This window comes from Haemorhous mexicanus, chromosome 3, assembly GCF_027477595.1.
Source record: "Haemorhous mexicanus isolate bHaeMex1 chromosome 3, bHaeMex1.pri, whole genome shotgun sequence".
Classification (NCBI taxonomy): domain Eukaryota; kingdom Metazoa; phylum Chordata; class Aves; order Passeriformes; family Fringillidae; genus Haemorhous; species Haemorhous mexicanus.
In genome coordinates, this window is record NC_082343.1 from 84,656,529 (window position 1) to 84,671,394 (window position 14,866).

Sequence of the window (14,866 nt, forward strand, 5' to 3'; positions counted from 1 at the left end):
ATCTCTCATGGTTGGTGCTGTGACCCCTTCCCTGGAGAGCCTGTTCCAGTGCCCAAATACCCTCTGGGTGAAGAATCTTTTTGCAGTAAACCTGCCCTGACACAACTTCAGGCCATGCCTTCAGGTCCTGTCACTGGTCACCAGAGAGAAGAGATCAGTGCCTGCCCTTTTTTTGTCCCCTCACAAAAAGAGCTGTAACTGCAGTGAGGTTGCCCCTCATCCTCCTCCAGGCTGAACAGACCCAGTGCCCTCAGCCACTCCTCACACAGCTTCCCCTCAAGGCCCTTCACCATCTCTGTTGCCCTCCTTTGGACACTCACTCATAGTTTAATGTCTTTCTTACATTGTGGTGCCCAGAACTGCCCCCAGCACTCAAGGTGAGGCTGTCGCAGTGCCGAGCAGAGCAGGACAGTCCCCTCCCTTGCCCAGCCAGTCATGCTGTGCCTGATGCCCCAGGACAGGGTTGGCCCTCCTGGCTGCCAGGGCACTGCTGATTCATATCCAACGTGCCATTGACCAGGACCCCCAGGTGCTGGTTTCCAGCATCTCATTCCCCACTCTGTCCATACATCCTGGGCCGCCCTTCCCCAGCACTTTCTCTTGTTTAATTTCATGTGGTTGGTGGTTGCCCAGCCTTTCATTTGTCAAGGTCTCTGCAGGGCCTCCCTGCCCTGGAGGGAGTCAGCAGCTCCTCCCAATTTTGTATCATCTGTAAATTTGCTCAGTATCTCTTCCAGTCCTGCCTGGAAGTCATTTATGAAGATGTTGAAGAGCACAGGGCTGAGGAGCCCTGTGGAACAGCCCCAGTAAGTGACAGGTGACCAGTTTGATGTAACCCTTTGTGTCCAGCTCGTGGGCCAGTTGCTCACCCATGTTTTATCCAGCTGTGTGCTGGACATTTTGTCCAGGATCCTGTGAGAAACAGTATCAAAAGCTGTGCTGAAATCCAAAAAGATTTTGTCAACTGGCTTCCCTTGGTCAGCTAGGTGGGCTACCTTGTAATCAAAGGGGAAATCAGGTTTGATGAGCAGGACTTTCCCCTCATGAAGCTGTGACCAGTGACTGTGCTCTCATTGGGAGGTGTTTTTCAACACCTCCCAGAATAATCTTCTCCACAGCTTTACCAGGCACTGAAGCGAGACTGACAGGACTGTATAGTGTGGGGTTCTCTTTTCTTGTCCTTCTTGAAAACTGGGACAATGTTCACCAGTAGCTGGTATCCCTCCGGATTTCCAAGACTTCTCAAAAATCATGAAGGGAGGCTTTGGGATGACATCAGCCAGATCTTTCAGGATTCTCAGATGATTCCCACCAGGCTCCATAGCTTTGTAGGGGTCCATCTGGAGCAGCAGATCCCACACCGTTTCAGGGTTGACTGGGAGTGAATCATTCTCACAGTTATGGTTTTCCAGCTTGGGGCACTGAGACCCCCTTGCTGAAGACAGAGGCAAAGAATGTGTTTAACACCTGTGCCTTTTCTGTGTCCCTGTTTGTGAGGTGACTATCCTCACCCCATAATGGGCTGATGATAGCTCTTATGCTGCCTATTGCTATTAATGTATTTGAAAAAGCTCTTTTTATTGTTTCCCAGTCATATTGTTTCTGTAGAGCTGCTGGTGATTTTTTTTATATTAGGGCCATGGGAGGACTACAAAAGTAATGTACAGTAGTTTATTTGTAAATCTTTGGACTTGTAATGGCTTTTGGGTGAAGGTATCAACTATGTTTTTACATATACATTAGTGGTTATATAGTGTATGTGGTTTAGGTTCTTTTTCTTAGTGTGTTTTTTTCTTCCCATCTCTTCATCCCTCTTATGCCAGGCACCTTTACACCTTTCAAAGTAGTCTCTGGACTTGAAGTTTTAGAGCCTTTGCTGAAACATGGCTGTTTGGTAGATAAAATGTCCTTTTTATTGTCAAAATATTGCACCTAAAACTGGTGAATCATTTAGTGTTTAAGTGTAGATGCTCTTTTGTCTTAGAATTGGAATGCCATGCTGAATTTTTTTTTTCTTCCCTTACTCTTTTTTAAGAGCTGGTTTACAGGACCCTACTAAATCCCTTTTTTTGATCTCAACCTTCACTGCCATCTAGTGGTGTTTACAAAGAAGCTTTTCCTACTGAAATGCCTTCTTACAGTGTTAAAAAAGGTGCTTGTCTATCAAAATAAGGAGCAATGTGGTTATTTCCTTTTCTTTCCTTGCATTTAGCTAAATTATGTTTTGAGATGATCTTATATTTTCATTAGGTCATTAGTTATCTCAGAGATGATAAACTTTCAATTCAGTATTTGATCATGTGAGATGTAGCCTCTAGCATCTGTAGTATTGGTAGTGCCCCTTCAACATCTTTGGGACACTGCTTTAGCAGTAACAAATTACTTGATCTTCCTGCATCAGAGGAAGAAAGTCCGGGTGCATTTCATATCTTTCCATGTTGAATACTGACAAATACTGAGATCTTCAGTGCTTTCAGGCATTATAAATTATTGGATAAGGACAGGGATGGGATCTTAACACTTGGGTTTACTGAATCAGTGCGTCCTGGTTTGGCTTGATTGCACTTTCTTGAAGGGAGAACTGTTTAGCTTAGAAAATAAGTTACAAGGGGAATCGTGTATATTCATACTTGAGGAGAAGATGTAAAGAAGATAGAGCCAGGCTATTTTCAGTGGTGCCCAGAGCCAGTACCAGAGGCAGTGGGCACAAACAGAAATAGAGCAGGCTCCATCTGAATATGGGAAGCACTGAGGGTGGTCCAGCACTGCCACAGGTTGCCAATTAAGATTGTGAAATCACATCCTTGGAAATAGTTTTGTCTGGACATGTTCCTGGGCAGCTGGCTCTGGGTAGTCCTGCAGAGGGTTGGACTAGACAACCTCCAGAGATCTCTTCCAGTTTCAACATTCTGTGATTCTTAGGGCTCAAGGCAGGTGAAATGAAATAGGTTACTCAAATTCTTCTGTCCCTTCCTTATGTGGATGCTAACAAACCTGCGCAGGTCCTTCAGTGGGAGAGAATGAAAGCCTGACTTTAACACCGCTGATGCCACATTTGGGCTTTACCTTGCTTGGGACTGTCTTTCAGACATGTAGAGTGTACCTTGTTGGGGGTCTTGCTGTGCATGCAGTGCTTCATATTCCTGAGGGTTTTGAAGTTTGTGTTTGGTCACGATCTCCATTCCAAACCTAGTACCGAGAAGTTTGAGATTTTAATCAAACAATTAACAGTGTGCTAGCTTTGAATTTTGTCTGATTTATAAGCAAACCAGTTGGACAAATCTGTTATTTAAGTACTAGATAAAACTTGTTTCTTGGCTTGACACCTTTTACTCTCTTTGTCAAGATGTCAATAAAACCTGTCCTATACATGACTACTGTGAAGATATTTCAGTGTTTGAAGAAGCTTTTCAGATGCTCTTCCTGAGCAAATGGATCTTGATATCATGATAGATTTTCTGTGTTTTACTTGAGGATTCTCTCTAATGGATGCTCATTAACACTTAACCCTAAAATTTTGAAGAATGTCTTTCTCCTTTTATATGCAATTTTGAGATGACATGTTCTTGTGTTTAAAAAAGTAGTGTGTAATATGTAACTGCTTTTAAATGACATGAAGATTTTTCCTTTCTTTAAAAATTTGATATTATAGGTGTTTTGTTGGAAATCATCTAACAACTCCATGAAGCAGTGTCGTTGGGTGTATGGCCGGCAAGTCTTCATGTCTGATGTTGCCTTGAATGGGAATGAAATAATGTTTGTCACACATGATGGTGAAGCCTTTACAGGAAACTGGCTGGAAGAAGGGAAAAAAAACTCAGAAAAGAAAGGTTAGCCGTGATTTTTTTAGTGGTTTTTAAGTACTTTTAAATCAGTAAAAAAATTTAATTGAATCTTTACATTCTCTAACAGTATTATGTAGCAAGTTTGTTCTTTCCTCTGCGACTGACAGTTTTTAGCATTGACTGCTACTGGACTCTTTCCTCAGTAATACTAAGATTGATTTTGCACCCTTCAGTTCACCTTTAGGTGGAGATTTCTGGGAAAAAAAAGTACTTCTGAAGAATAATAGTAGCACAATGATCTAGTGTAATGATCTTGTTACATATTAGATGATGAGTCTGAAGAGAATTGTCACTGAGCAAGAGAAGGAGCATATACTTGCTCACACTGCTAAGTCTATGAAACCTGTTTCCCAGTCCCTTATCTGGGCACAATTTGGGGTCCAAAGCAACTTCCACCTTATTAACTTGGCTCATATTACTGAAAGTAGGTCCTGATAGTTTGTTTTTTGGCAAGGAACATACCTGTCTCATACAGGACAAAATTTTAACTGAAATTGTCAGCTCTCCTCCTATATATTCTGTAAATAAGCAAGCTGAAATCTTCAGCATGGTTTAGCTTTATTCAATTACTCCATCAATGGACATACCAAAGTCATAGACTTGCCTTTTTTTTGTATTAGTTGTATTTTAATTAGCAGGATCTTTCTGTGATACGTGTTCACTTTCTGGGGTTTTTTTTAACAGAACCTGTATCAAGCCTTCAGCATCCTTCATGTGATGTGACTTGTGAACATGATACAACCAGTGTGTATGAAAGGATTCGACTTCAGAAGCTGACTTTTGTCCACCGAGCTGTCAGTATTGCCACTGATCCTAGTGGCTCCAATTTTGCTGTATTACAGTCAGATCCTAAAACCAGGTACATTTAAGATCGCAACAGCTGCAATTTTTCCTTTTTTTGTGTGTGATTGGGATTGAACAATTCTTTTCCAAACCATTTTTTGGCTCATACAGAAGTCACTGTAAATACAGTTATCCATACTGCTAGAGAATAGTACTTTGTTAGTAATTATGTTGAAGTTATCTAAAGGCCTAAGCTTTGCATAATAGTAGACAGTATTGATGTTTGCATAATAGTAGACAGTATTGATGTTTTATCTGAAGTGTTTAAGGCAAGCATTTGCCATGTATTTCCTAACACACTCGAGTTCTAAATACTGTAGAAATTCACCCCTTCAGTAATCACCAATAATCAGCTTTTAAATAAAAGTGACAAGTGAATTTTTGTTTTTTTGGAAAGAAATGTATAAAGTAAAATAGATGGAGTACTGGACCATGTTTCTTATGCTCTCGTAATAGTTTCCAACATTTGTGATAAGTAGTTGAACATTAGCTTTTTTTCCCTTATTGCTTTAGTTTGTAATATGAAGTACAGCAAGCATTTCTGTGTTTTCATGGAAAAATGAGAAGATAAGATAGTTCTGATAATACTGGCACAGTTTGAAAGCAAAATACTATATACTGTAGATATACTGAACCTAGACAGGTCTTATTTAATTGCCTAAATACCATATTATTAGTTATTTTTGTAAAGAACAGGACAAGTAATGTTGAGCAGTGCAGCAATGTAAGAAACAAAGAAACCAAAGGGAAACATCATTGTTCTCTTCATTAAACATACTATGTAAAATGTGATGAAGGATTTAAATAGTGTTTGATTATGGATTTAATTTTATTTTAGTCTCTATGAAATTCCAAGTGTGTCACTATCAAGTTTTGGAGTGGATTTTGGCAAACTGTTAGATGAAACAGATGAAATGGACAGCATCCATGATGTGACTTTTCAGATTGGCACGAGAATGTACCCCGTGCACAAATACATCTTGGCCGTACGCTCCGACTTCTTCGGGAAGCTCTTTCTTTCCAGTGACAACCAGCTAGACACTCCAGACATCTACCGTAAAGATGAAGATGCTGTTGGATGTGATCTCTATGTAATTGAGAAGGTCCATCCAGATCTGTTTGCATACCTTCTGCAGTTCATATACACTGATACTTGTGATCTTTTGACTCATGGTTATAAGCCAAAAATCTCATATAAAGAAAAATCAGATGAATATCAAGATACTTTAATTTCTAATCTCAGCAAAATGAGCTTTGATGAAAATGTCAATGGAAAGTCTGCATTTGAGATTTATAGAAACAATCAAGTGCAAGTTATAAATGAAAAACAGAAGAGCAAATCTAAAAAAGGCAAAGCTGGTGATGAAGCTAACCTCATTAAAATGTTGCAAAGTGTGGCAGAGAAGTTTGGGCTCAGCAATTTAAGTGGAAGGTAGGTGAAAGGAAATGTGTTTCTATTTTGATGAGCTCTCCGTGGAGTTTTTTTATGTAAGCTGATCTAGCTTTAGTTTTTATGACAATAGTGGAAATTAAGACACTGATATTAGAATAGAAACTAGAGGGAGATGATGAGGGGATGCTACTTAGGAACTGACTGGGCTTATTTCCAGTACATATAAGAGTTTTATGTTGGTGGGTGGTGAGCTATTCCATCACTATTTGGGCATCACTTGTTTTGTATCTGCTCATTCTATTAGCCTTATTACTATTTTCCATTCTTTTTCTGCCCTGTTAAAACTGTCTATCTCAACCCACAAATTTTACTATTTTTTCCCCAATTTTCTCCTCCATCCCACTCGTGGGTGGTGAGGGCAGAGTGAGTGAGTGAGGGGCTGTGTGGTCTTTAGCCAGATGAGTTGAACCATGGCAGTATCCTCTAAGACATGAGCTCTGTGAGATCCGATATCTGGTATAAATCATCTGACTTTCGGAAAGACTGTCGTAAGACATCGGTACTGGTTGTGTTAGAGACAGCTGATCTAATTGAATTTTGGACTGCATAATTTCTATACTGTGGTCTGTAGTCTAGCAGTTTTTTCACGAGACAGCAAATGTGTTTAGTATAAACACCACAAAGTAAATTTAAATTCTTGTTCAAGTGATGTAATTTTTGTGTTACATACTGAAACAAATGGAATTGAGATCAAATGTCTCAGTAGAACTCCATTAATCAGTCTGGGTTTTGGTGGTTTTTTTTTTCCTGCATTTGTCCTTTCCAGAGAGGGATATGAGCTTTTTCAGGGTAGTTTTCTTACTATACTTCTTGCATGCACAGCCAAAATGTGCAGGGCTGTACATGCAAGCAGGTCACTGCTAAAACTGCTTTCCTAAGTAACATTTCTGTGGTAAAGTACTTTGCCTTTAAAGTTGCATTACTTTGTAATCCACCAGCAGCACTCTTGTGTCTTTACCATCCAGTCACAAACTTCCTTGATGAATTAGGATGCTAAAAAAGCCTGTGCTGAAATTCACATCTCTGCCAACCAGTGTCTTTGCTCAGTTTATTGACTGGTAGTGATATATATTTAACTTCCTGGTTAACTTCCTGACCCTATAGTATTGAACTTTGGCATTCATTATACAGTATAGATTTCATTTAGGCTAACAAATGCATATCTAAGATGAGGAAAGAATGTCAGTTGCATTTTATATCTGCCTTGAAGACTTTTCAAGTAACAACTGGATTCTGTTTTTGTATGGTGATTCGTTTTCATATTCACAATATGAGCCCGCTGAAGTACTGTTACTTTGTGAAACTATTCTTAATGATTTGAACTGTATACTAATTGTATTGCTTATTACTAATGTTAATAATTTGCAGGTTGGATGGAGTCAGGTTAGAAAATGGAAGAATTAATGTTGTCAACAAGAAGAATGGGAACAAACCAAAGTTAAATCAGAAGAAATGGTAATTTTTTTAAATCAACTTTCCCTACCCCACCATCTTCCTCTTATGTCATCTCTTTACTTGTTAAGGGCTAAGGTTGATCCAACTGCATTTTAACTTCTGGTATGCAATTGTCTCTATCATAGTAACTCAGGTTTGGAAGTTCTCTGTAGATACTTATAGACTTGATCTGTAAATCAGTAATTGGGGATAGATTATGTCTGGTATATCCTTGTCTCTTTTTACTGACCTTAATGTGTTCTGTGGATTAACTGTGTCATAGAATGCTAATGCTAGGAGAAATGTTATGGGTAATCCAGTCAAAAGCAGTTTGAAAACTTCTGTAAATCTGCTTTCTGTAACAATAAGAATACATGGATTGTAAATAAGCAAATACATAGTATGTTCTCTAATTTGCTTTTAGCAAAGTGATGTTTTTTAATTCCATTGATGTGATTGAGTTACTTATACCCAAAGTCCAGAACAGTCTGTCTATATAGGAAAAGCAACATTGCATGACAGTAGCTGGTTTCACAGAATTTGGGTTCTTTCTTAAAATGTATTATCAAGGCCTATGGTACCTCCTGATATTGAAGAAATAGGTAACTTAACATAGACCACTTAAAATTGACAAAAATAAGCCATAATTAATTTACTTAATTATAGCATTTTTGAACCAGTATTTGACTGAGTTTTGAAGGAAATATTTCAGATGGAATTTTTGAAGTTTAACTTTGGACAAAGAAATTCTCCCTAGAAAATATTGTGCCTGTTCTTTGGGGTTCCTGTTCTGTGGTATTATTAAAGTTCAGGTGTGTGTTATTTCAAACTTGCTAATGTTAGCATTTAATTGTAGAGTTTGCAACTTGTAATAGTTGTAAATCTTCTGAATAGTCACAGTTCTGATGCTATTAAATATCTTCTAGTTCATACCTCTGCGATGTGACCCTGAAATCTTTAGATGGAAAGGAATTCCCATGTCATAAGTGTGTACTTTGTGCAAGACTTGGTATGTGTGTGTATTTTTATATCTTTATATAACATAAGTTATATTGTCTTTTTAAATGTCATTTTGTTGCATCTTGAACTGAAATGCCTTTCTTTACAGATTATTTTCACAGCATGTTAAGCAGCTCATGGATTGAGGTAAGTTTGCCAAAACCATGTGTGATGGTACCTTTTTTTTGCATCAAATAAGTGACAGCTTTTCATTTTTTCCTATAATAACATATCCTAAATGCTAGGGAGAAGAAGGGGTTGGATTCTTTGATTCTATTTGCAAGGGAAAAAACCCACAAGCCACATTTTTGGTTATGCTATATTTGTATTTTGTATTTGTATTTGTGTATTAAATGAGAGTAGTAAATGTAATGCTGTATATCAAAGGAAATTACTGCTTTTGTTTTAGGGATTTAGTTTGAACTAGTTCACAGATTTATAAAAAATACTGACTGGACTGTTCTTATGGGATACTGCTTTGGATGAATTTTCATTTTCTTTCTGTAAAAGATTGTACAATTTAAATAGTATGCAGATTGGAATAGCTTGTCATATGTACTGGGTGCAGGAGAGAACAGAATCAAGGGTCAGTGTGTAGAACTCCAGCTGACTTTTGCTGTTAAATGAAATAGAGGATATCAGGGACTATTCTACTTAGTCACCAACTGCTGCTTCAAAAGGTGCAGATCTTTAATTTGTCTTAGCTCCTATTTGTCAGCTGTGTGTCAACAGCCAGGGGGTTGTTCCTGGACATTGTAATTTCACCAAATGTCTCTGTTTAACTGCCTGATTTAACTACTGTTGATAATGTTTATGGAAAGAGAGGAATGGTCTAAGTAGAGAAACATTTTTCTGAGACTGAAAACCAAAGCAGTGCGCAGGAGTTCCTCAAATTTCTTAGCTTTCTGGCAATACATTAAGAACATTAAGTACTTAAGTGAAATACTGTCTGTTCTGTTCTGCTGTGAAACAGAACTTCACCTGTCCTCCAGGTTACGTGCTGCCTTTTCCCAAATCGTCCCTGGGAAAACATATTTGCAACACCGTGAGACAAATTGTGGATTTAAGGGGTTTTTTTCAAGTGTTGAGTGTCCATTTGTATCATGGTTTGGTATATCAGTAGTATGTAGTTCATAAGTTGCATATTATTTTGTAAGTAAACCTAAATCAACCTAAATTAATAAGTAAATATTTTATGAAGCAAGGGCTGTAGATGTTATACAAAAACATTAATGTCTGTAGGAGATTTTTAACCTTTAGAAGGAAAATATGGCAGTACCAGTCGCGTGTTCTAAAATAAAGTAAATATTTTAGTATGAAGCTTTACTTGGGTACCATCTGAAGTAAACCAAAATTGTTAAGCAGTGATGTTGCATAAACACAAATGATGACAGTTGCATGGTTTAGTGGCCAATGTTTGCTCTTATGAAAGCTTTACCTAATGGTTAGGAGGGTTCTTCAAATGGATGGCTTGATGAGAACCTTATTTTCAGAGGTACTAACATTAGTGACTACTTCAGTAATATTGTTATTTGGGAACTTGTGATTTCATTAGCCCTTTTGACCTTGAAAGGAAAGCAGTTCAGTACTTGCATAGAGGGTTCCTATAGTTCTACTTTTAGGCAATTTTTGGTAAAGTAATATAGTCAAGGAGAATTGTTAGAATAGAGGATCAAAGTGATCAAACATGAAACTGTTTCATGGGTATTTATTCAGAAGTTTGAACAGATTTTAATTGCTTTGCAACAATCAGTTCTTGATTGAGAAACTTGGAGAGATTTTGTACAAATGCTTAAGTAATTAACTTTGAAAATGTGACCTTCCATCTGAGTTATTTTCTTAATACAGGTACTTTCTTAATTTTGTATTTTATTCCAAGTAGTCAGCCTCTCTTACTCTTTCTGTTTCTTCTTTTTTTTCTTTAAATACTTCTGCCTTTTAGGCTACCTGTTCTGCTCTGGAAATGCCCATCCATTCTGACATACTACAGATAATTGTGGATTACTTGTATACGGATGAAGCTCTCGCCATCAAAGGTGCCGTTAATATATTTTCACCTGTAGCTCTTGCAATTTTTGTATTTTTAAAATAGAAATTCAAAACTTAATATGCTTGTGTTGGAGTTACATTTAAAAAAACCAAAATTCTTGACTCTGTGGAGTTTGAGGGGAGAGCAGTACCCCAGACTTGTTTTACCTTTTCTTTAGTTTGTCAAACTGCAGTTTTCCTTTTCCCTCCTTCCATTGCTTCAAAAAGTGGACTTTTGGTGCTCTTCTAAGCTATTTCTTGTGCTATGAAAATGCCATCAAAATCTGCAAAGCCATTATATTTGTGCTTTGGTAAAATCTCATTGAAGCTGTCTGTTATATAGTTGCTCTTGATTTGCCTCCAGTGTTTATATGATGCTTTGTTTTCCAGATTCCCAAAATGTGGAATTCATATGTAACATTCTTGTGGTAGCAGACCAGCTTCTTATATCCAGACTCAAAGAAATCTGTGAAGTAGCCATTGCGGAAAAATGTGAGTCCTTCCACATGTACTGTAAAGGGTTAGAGAACAAATGTTCTTGCCTTTTGCAGCACAGGATTTGTGTCTCTTCCTTTCAGATGGTTATGTTTTGATGTTCATTGCATGTCTGCTAATAATTGCTTCTTTCGTCTGAGCAATGTTCTAGGTTAGCATGATCTTCCATTACTTATGCTCATACTCTTTAATAAAAAAAAGTAAAAAAAAAAACCAAAAAACCCTAACCCAAATAAAATCTTCATTTAATTGAATTGAAATTTCTTTTCTTTAAAATATGATAAAATGAATTCTGTTTCTATTTTTGTCCTTGTATTTAGTGTTCCCTCTCTCCTCTTTCACTCTCATTTTTATTTTCTCCATACTAAATTGAAATATTTGGAAGTTTAGCAACTGTTTATGGTATTTATGAAACTTGCTATTTTTATTGTTCTTTTTCCTTTTTGTTTTGGACTGCTGGGTTTTATTGTTTTGAGACTGATCTGTTTGTAGGCAGGGCTTTTTAGTTCTGTGAAGCAGCCATTGCATACAAGCTGCTACAAAGTTGCATGGAGCTTCCTATAGTTTATGGCCATTGGAGCATTAGCATTTTTTCTAGGCATGGGGTAGTATAAGATATGTTTCAATAACTAGATCATGCTGCACAATAAGTCTTAAAACGGCTGCTTGATACTACAGCCAGTTATCTAATTTAGTTTGTTGTGTTTTGTTTCTGCAGTGACCTTAAAAAATGCTGCTGAGCTGTTGGAGTTCTCAGCAAGGTATAATGCTGAACAGCTAAAATTGTCCTGCTTGCAGTTCATAGGACTCAATATGGCAGCTTTGCTTGAGGCAAGGTAAGCAGGAGTGCAATTGTATTCATGTATTAGTTGTAAAATTTAAATATCTCAAAAAGGTAAAAGGATTGGAATAACTAATACAGACAGTTTAATGTTAAAATGCAGCTGAATTCTTCTAGTTTAAAGGTAGGCTCATTTTTGTCAGTTTGGGAAAGAGAAGCTAGTTAAATCCTTGTACATACTGTACCAGTTCTGTAGTACAAAACCATATGTTACACTCTGGCATGAAGAGCCTCTCTGGAATTCAATGGGCTTTAACATTAGGTCTAGTCTTTTTCAGGGTTTTAAATGTGTTTTTGAAGATGTATTAAACTGCTGTGGGGCTTTTTTTCCCCCTCCATTTGGAGGTTTTTTTTCTGAGGATGGGGATTATTGTGGGGATTTTTCTTTGTTTTAGGATTGTTTGTTTGGGTGTTTTTTTTTTTTTTAAACATGGTTGTTAGCAATACATAGCATAGCATACATAATACAATGTATGCTATGTACATATGTACATAGCATACATTGATTTGTTTAAGTAGGTGAATTAAATAGCTGCTTCAGGATGAGCCTGCCCTCTGGTAGTCTTTTTGCTTTAATGTCTGCAATGGGAGCTGAACAAATTAATTTATTATCCTCACTTTCCACAGTGGTTCTAAAGTTCTGAGAAGGTGAAGGTGTACTCTGGCCTTCCTTCACTTGATGCTTTTGGACAGGGCGTCAGATTGTTTCTTAAGTACATACCATTTCGGAGCAAACCTTATCGGCACTGATTGAAGTTCTTTTCTAGCAAAACCTTAAGAGAAACACCTAAAAACCCAGCCAAAAAAAAAAGAAATCTCGATTGCGAGTTCTCTCTGTCCTTTTTGTCAGACTTCTTTTCACTTACAGAAGTTCTTAGAGATCTGAAACAGTTCAGAATGCCATCATTTCATTGCCACGTCACAGAGCAGCTTCAATTGCATCCCAGATGCAGAAGTTCATTCATTTGAGCAATTTCCCTCTTCACCTCTGTGTAAAATAGAAACACTCTAACATTTGATTTTGGAGAGAAGAGTAAAAATGTAGTAATGTTGCCTTAAATATTACTTGGAATTCATACTTTTTTCCTCTTAAGCCTGTATGTAATAGTCTTACTATGATTAAGAGTCTATGTACATTTTAGTGAAAATCCAAAAATGTTAGTATTGGGTAGAAAGACTTTTAATTTGAGAAACCTGAGACAGAACTAAGTCCTGACAGCTTTTTGCAAGGAGAACTGCTCACAGGGACAAGACAGTTCCGCTGAGTCAAGTTTGTTGCTGTAGTATTGTTTATTGGCATAGATGTCTATGTTGTGTGTTGTGTTTGAGTTTTATGGAGAATTTACATAGTTTTGGAGTATTTAGATACATGTCAGGTGGACAGTATGCAGAAATAGGTAAAACAATGACCAGTTCTTGTTAGCTTAACTATATAGGTCTGTTTTGGCTGTGACCTTAGGTAAAGGTAGGTGGGACGGTTGTGTATTTAATCCTACCCTACAACAAAAGTATTGATTAGTTTTTATTTTGTGTTCAGTGTATTCCTTTAGAATCTAACCACCATGAATAGGTGATAATATCTGTAGGTGAGATTCATCCAAAATGTTCATTTGAATTTTTCATTAATGTGATTTTTTTATAAGCTGCTAAGATTAATTTGGTATTTAAGGATAAAGGTAATTTTTTTTTTTTTAGGACTCTGGATGTCTTAAGTGATGAAGTTGTGAAGGATCTTTCTGTTTATTACAGGAAAATGGTAAGTTGTACAACTTGAGTTTAAGCTGATTAGGTGTAAAATGAGAATAGATAAAGTTGTCTGCTGCTATCATCACTCTCAAGGAGTTAATATTTCATTATTCACTAGCTACTGCTGCAAAAGTGTCTTTTAAATTAGTTTGTTATAGATTTTAAACCTACTAATGTTCTGTAATTAATAATTGTTGCATGGAACAGTATAAGCAAAACCTGTGGAAAAAGAACATCCCTTACTTAGAAGAAAAGAGAAGAAAGCTGAAAAGTTCAGGGTGATCAGATAGATGTTAACATCAGTAGAAGAATAATGTGAAAATTGATCTGTAATGCAGTGGTGAAAGCCAAGACCCATCATAATCAGTATTCTCTTACTGTAAAAGATAAATGTTTGCAAAATCTTTAAGCTGTTTTTTGGCTATAAGTTACCGATAGATGAAACACAGGCATTTTGAGTCTGTCACTTCAGATACTTCTCCAATTTTGCTTAAAGATATAACTTAAGTTTATAAGCTTGTTAAGTAATTAATTACCTGATGTGTGAAAGTGTTTTAAATGACAAATGGTTTTGGCCCTCTTACATAAATTTGCTAGCATACAACTTCAGTGAAACTTACTGTAACGACTTTTACAACTACAGATTCCAGCTATGGTCAGGAGAGTAATTACACCATATCCAGATGGACCTGACATAAGTTCTTTTGAGCCTGAAGATGGAGAGAACTTCATCTTTTTAAGGGAAGAAATGAATACAGAACAAAATTCTCAGTAAGGATTTGTTTCTCATCAATATTTTTAACTAGGTGAACTGTGTGTGGTATTGATGCCTGACTGCGTTTAGGCTCAGAACTGAAAGATTAAGAAATGAGATTTCAAAGACCATTCTCAGTTTCCTTAAGTCTTTGAAAATGTTGCAAAACTGCAGCAGAACGCTTTCAGTTTATGAGTGGCATATGAGTAAAGGTTGCAAAATGAGCATTCACAGCAATGTTTGGGGGTTGAGCATGTGATGAGAGTATCTGTATATGTGTGAGACCAACTGTGCAGTTCATTGTACTTCACTGAATTAGGAGATATCAAAAGAGAAAAAACAGACTTGAATGTACTATAGATCTGTATGAAAAATTGTGATAATCTAAATTTCTTGATATTGACAGACTTGTCAAGTGAAATACAGAG

The 14,866-nt window shown here is 37.0% G+C and overlaps 1 protein-coding gene across 2 annotated transcripts in view; it reads left to right on the forward strand.

Annotated features, from left to right (window-relative positions):
• IBTK (inhibitor of Bruton tyrosine kinase) overlaps positions 1-14,866 on the forward strand; it is a 54,501-nt gene that overhangs the window by 19,375 nt on the left and 20,260 nt on the right. For both annotated transcript variants that reach the window (XM_059842550.1, XM_059842549.1), the window contains exons 10-20: positions 3,653-3,830; positions 4,530-4,704; positions 5,527-6,120; positions 7,510-7,596; positions 8,502-8,584; positions 8,684-8,721; positions 10,517-10,610; positions 10,993-11,094; positions 11,816-11,933; positions 13,634-13,694; positions 14,328-14,455. In XM_059842550.1, the coding sequence (XP_059698533.1) occupies positions 3,653-3,830; positions 4,530-4,704; positions 5,527-6,120; positions 7,510-7,596; positions 8,502-8,584; positions 8,684-8,721; positions 10,517-10,610; positions 10,993-11,094; positions 11,816-11,933; positions 13,634-13,694; positions 14,328-14,455 (1,658 nt within the window). The remainder of the gene's footprint in view (positions 1-3,652; positions 3,831-4,529; positions 4,705-5,526; positions 6,121-7,509; positions 7,597-8,501; positions 8,585-8,683; positions 8,722-10,516; positions 10,611-10,992; positions 11,095-11,815; positions 11,934-13,633; positions 13,695-14,327; positions 14,456-14,866) is intronic.